Source organism: Gracilinanus agilis, chromosome 6 (genome assembly GCF_016433145.1).
Source record: "Gracilinanus agilis isolate LMUSP501 chromosome 6, AgileGrace, whole genome shotgun sequence".
Classification (NCBI taxonomy): domain Eukaryota; kingdom Metazoa; phylum Chordata; class Mammalia; order Didelphimorphia; family Didelphidae; genus Gracilinanus; species Gracilinanus agilis.
In genome coordinates this window covers 175,795,051-175,800,440 of record NC_058135.1, presented here as the reverse complement: position 1 = coordinate 175,800,440, position 5,390 = coordinate 175,795,051, and the positions used below count along the sequence as shown (strand labels likewise).

At 39.0% G+C, this 5,390-nt stretch overlaps 1 protein-coding gene across 1 annotated transcript; it reads left to right on the top strand.

The window, feature by feature from the left end:
* The first annotated feature begins 1,024 nt into the window (after positions 1 to 1,024).
* LOC123252893 (carbonic anhydrase 7-like) lies at positions 1,025 to 1,839 on the top strand. The gene is given in 2 exon segments (XM_044682127.1): positions 1,025 to 1,281; positions 1,283 to 1,839. Coding segments are annotated over 2 exon segments (780 nt in total). The 3' UTR covers positions 1,806 to 1,839.
* The last annotated feature ends 3,551 nt before the right edge of the window (positions 1,840 to 5,390 follow it).

Below are 5,390 nucleotides of genomic sequence, written 5' to 3'. Positions count from 1 at the left end.
GAACTACACAACCTCACCAGAAAAATTTTCATGTTAAATAGATGAGACTTTATTTCAGAAGAAACTGGGCAATATCCCAAAGGCAACCCAGTCTTCTTAATTCTGAGACCAGTTTAATGACCATTTGCAATGTCTGTCCAAGAAATATGTACAGCTATAGGTTGTTAATTCCACTATATATTATAATCTTAAAATAAGACATTCTTCATTCATTTGGTTTTTCCTGTAGATGACTAGGCTAAATTCTTTTGAGTGATTATAGAGCCCATTTATAAGATTCAGTAATGTTCCAGAGCATTAAGTAATCATTAGTCATGAAAAGGAGCATATGGAGAACCTCAGCATTCACTGAGAATTCCTCACCTATATTTAGGACTGCGGGTCATGGAATAACTACATAATCTGAAAAATTAAAGTTGTGAATCACTCAAAGGGGAATGAAGATACATGAAGGTTATAAGAAGGCTGCAGAATGTTACCAAAGTTGACTTGTAAGTAAAGTGGCAGAAGAAACTATTATCAAAATGTAAAGTTTTTGGAATTTATGGAAATTCTGGAGAAGGACGTATTCTTGTCATATATTGAAAGTGAGGGAGGAAAAATAGAAGAGAATATGAAATATCTTATTACAAAAATAACTGACCTAGAAAACAGATTTTGGAGAGACAATATATGAATTGTTAGACTACCAGAAAGTTATAATTTTAGAAAAAGTTTAGATACTGTATTCCAAGAAATTTTAAAGGGAAATTTCCCAGAAGTTTTAGAACTAAAGAGTAAAATATCAATTAAAAGAATGTGCCCATCACCACCTGAAAGAGAACCCTAAATGAAACATCACAGGAACAGTATTGCTAAGTTCTATAGCTCTCAGCGTTAAGAGCAAATACTACAAGGAACCAGAAAAAAAAATTAAATACTGGGCTTTAAGCTGGGGCTCAGCGGCGGCTCTGCGCAGAGCAAGTCCCGGGAGCCCGAGCTGTAGCCAAGACAGGTGCGCAGCAGCAACTGCAGCGGCAGCGGGATGACCGGCCACCACGGCTGGGGCTACGGCCAGGAGGACGGTCCTTCAGAATGGCACAAGTTGTACCCCATCGCCCAGGGAGACCGCCAGTCTCCCATCAACATCGTCTCCAGTCAGGCTGTTTATGACCCTACCCTGAAGCCCTTGGTCCTGGCCTATGAGTCCTGCATGTCCCTGAGCATCTCCAACAACGGACATTCTGTCATGGTGGAGTTCGATGATGTGGATGACCAGACAGTGGTGAATGAGGGCCCCCTGGATGAAGCAGTTCCATTTTCACTGGGGGAAAAAACACAGCTTAGGTTCAGAACACACAGTGGATGGCAAGTCCTTCTCCAGTGAGCTCCATTTGGTCCACTGGAATGGGAAAAAATACAAGACCTTTGCTGAGGCAGCAGCAGCCCCAGACGGCCTGGCTGTGGTCGGCATCTTCTTGGAGACTGGAGACGAACATGCCAGCATGAACAAACTGACAGATGCATTGTACATGGTCAGATTCAAAGGAACCAAAGCCCAGTTCAACAGCTTCAATCCCAAATGCCTCCTGCCCATGAACCTGAACTACTGGACCTACCCTGGCTCCCTGACCACCCCGCCGCTGAGCGAGAGCGTGACCTGGATCGTCCTCAAGGAGCCCATCACCATCTCAGAGAAGCAGATGGAAAAGTTCCGGAGCCTCCTCTTCATTGCCAAGGAGGATGAGAAGGTCCAAATGGTGAACAATTTCCGCCCTCCTCAGCCACTGAAGGGAAGAGTAGTTCAAGCCTCCTTCCAGTCCTGAAGAGGGTCAAGCTGTGAACAGTAACAGCCATGATGTCCAAAGTGCTTCCATATCAGCTAAGTCCAAACCAGGTGTGCAGCGCCTTGGTCCTGGACTGAATTTTCAGAGCCATTCGGGGTCCAAGGGGCAGAGCTGAAGAGAGAATAGCCATTTTGGTGGCACTATTATTTCCCTCCAGTCCATTTCTAATTCACTTTGGGCGTCTTTCTCACTAAAGGAATCACAAATGCTAGACACCCCCTACCCAGACCCCTCTGCTATTCCCTGATCCCTTGACAGCTTTAAAACTGGCCAGACTAATATATATATATTTCCAAGCCTGGGGAGGTTTTAAAATCTGCCTGGGCTAAAGCCACCAGGAGGGGAAATAAATAGGAGAATGAGAGTATGGATGGAGGAGGGAGGTGGATATCAGAAACTGTCAGAAGTAATTCTTTGGGTCTGACTTGTCTGTCCCTTCGCAGGAGGATACTCTCCCCTACCCCCATTTCCAACACTTACCCCTGGAAAAAGATCACGTTGCTCTTCCCCTGAAACAGCTCTGGCCCCTTCTTGACCCCTCTACTGTGACAAGGCCCTGTGCTCCAAGGCCATGGGTGGCTGTTGGCAAGACAAAAGCAATAATCCTAGCAGGTGGGAGACCCCTAACCAGTGTTACTTACCTCGAATACTGAAACTAGGCCCTGGGAAACTGAATTACAGATGGTTATATATATTTTTACCTGCCATTTCACTGCCAACCATTAAAAATATTGGTGTGAGGCTGCTTGTATTTTTGTGTGTCAATCTGCTGTCTGTCCAGAATGCTGATTGAGAGTAGAGATGGGCACAAGGTGGGTGGGGGAGCCACAGATCAGGGCATTTATTAACTCATTCGTTGATTCATTCACTTGCTCTGGCATTCATTCATTTTCTTATCCTTTTCTTTGCCCATTCATCCCATCATTTCTTTTTTAGAACCTTAACAATAGCTCCAAGACAGAAGGGTAAAGGCTAGGCAAATAGATCTGAGTGACTTGCCCAGGGTCACACAGCTAGGAATTATCTGAACCCAAGTCCTCCTGACACCAGGTTTGACTCTCTGTACACTCTACCATCTAGCTACCCCTTGTCATTTTTGTGTGTGTGTGTGTGTGTGTGATCACTTCCCTGTCACTTAACTTGGTACAGAAAACTATTGAAATAGGAATTTATTGTACTATGCATCATTTCTGCTCTGAATATAAATGATACATGGCTGCAAAGCTCTAGAAGAAGATAGTTTAACAAACTGGCCAGAACTTGTCAACCAAAATAATAGTAGCTCATATTTGTAGTTTATAGAAAGTTTATTAAACTATTTCTCATTAACAAAAAAAAAATTAAATACTATGGAGTTACAGTCAGGATAACACAAGACTTAGCAGCCACAACATGAAAAGAACAAAGGTTATGGAACACTTTCAAAGAGTAAAGGGTTTCCAATTAAGAATAACTTACTCAGCAAAGCAGAGTATAAATTATACAAGGAAAAAAATGCATATTTGGCTAAAGGATTTTCAGCTATTCTTGAGGAAAAATGAACTAAGTAGAATTTGATTTACAAAAATAGTAAGCATGAAAGACTAATTTAAAAGGATCCAATAAGATCAAACCATTTATCTGTTATATGGAAAAATATAATTTTTTTCTGAATTTCTGAAATTCATAAGAATTATATCACTACTTTGTTTGAAAAAGCATGTATAGATAAAAGATTTGAAGTCAAGTTGAATATAATGGAATGAGCCCCCAAAAAAGAATAGGAAGAGTAAAATGGACCAATTATACAAATGAGGTATGGAAGAACTGTTAACAGTAAAGAGGAAGCAGGATGATGGAGGACCTGTAGTGCTAAAACCCTATTCTCATCATATCTGGGTTAAAGAGAAAATAATACATACATCTAGAAAGGTATAAAGTCTTCTTAACTTACAGAGAAATAGGAGGGTAGGGGGCAGCTAGGTAGCTCAGTGGATTGAGAGCCAGGCCTAGAGATGGGAGGTCCTAGGTTCAAATCTGGCCTCAGACACTTCCCAGCTGTGTGACCCTGGGCAAGTCACTTGAGCCCCATTGCCTATCCTTACCACTCTTCTGCCATGGAGCCAATATTGGCTCCAAGACAGAAGGTAAGGGTTTAAAAAAAGAAAAGAAATAGGAGGGTGGAGGGATAGGGTAAAGGAGGAACTCTTAGAAGAAGAGTGTACAAATCAAGAGAAAAGAGAGCAAAGAGATAAGTTAAAGGAAGGATTCTTAGAAGAGAATTTATATAAACAAATAGGAGGACAAGATGAGGGGATAAAGGAGGGACTCTTGGGAAAGTGGACAAAATAAGAACTAGAAGGACAAGGGGAGAGGATAAGGGAAGGACTCCTAGAAGAGGTGCTGACTAGGGAAGTCATAGGGTAAAATAAAGACCAGAAGGACAAACAGGAAAAATAGAGTGGAGAGAAATGTACAACTTGTAATTGTAACTTTGAAAGTGAATAGGATGAATTCACCCATAAAATGGAAATGGCAGAATGGTTCAAAAACCAAAATCCCACAATATGTTGTTTATAAGAAATACATTTAAAAAATGAGAGACACAGAGAAAAAATAAATAACTGGAGCAGGATGTTTTATGCTTCAGTTGATATAAAAAACAGAGGTAGCAATCATGATATCAAACAAAGTTAAAGCTAAAAGAGAGAAACAGGGAAATTATGTTAAAAGGTACCATAAATAAAATATTACCAATACTAAACCAACATGCATCAAATGTTATAGCAGTCAAAATTTTAGAAGAAAAGCTATATGAGTTACATGTGGAAATAGATAGCAAAACAATAACAGTGGGGGTTTTCAACCTTCCAATCTCAGAACTAGATAAATCTAGCCAGAGAAAGGGAGAAAGAGAGAAGTCAGAGATAGATATCTATAGAGACTGAATGGAAATAAAAAGACATATCCCTTTTTCTCAGCAGTGTATGGTACCATTATAAAAATTGATGATATATTAGGGCACAAAAACCCTATAGTTAAATTCAGAAAAGTAGAAATATTAAATGTGGCCTTTTCAGACCACAATGCAATAAAAATTATATTTAATAAGGTACTGTGGAAACAGTAAAAAATAATTGAAGACTAAATAACTTAAAGAATGAATGTTTTCAGGAACAAGTCATAAGAATAAAAAATTATTTTATTAAAGAGAATGATAATACTGAGATAACACACCAAAACCTATGGCATATAGCAAAAGAAGAATTAGAGGAAAATTTATATCTCTAAATGTCTATGTCAATAAAATAGAAAAAGAACATATTAATAAATTGGGAACACCATTTGAAAAAAAGTAGAAAAATCAAATTAACCACCCCCAAACTAAATACCAAGTTGGAAATCCTAAAAATTAAAGGCAAGATTAATAAAATTAAATATAAGAAAAGCACTGAATTAATAAAACTAGGAGTTAGTTTTATTAAAAAATCAAAATAAGCCATTGGTTAATATTTTTAAGAGAAAATCAAATCATTGGAATTAAAAATGAAAAGTGTGAATATACCACTAATGAAGATTAAATCA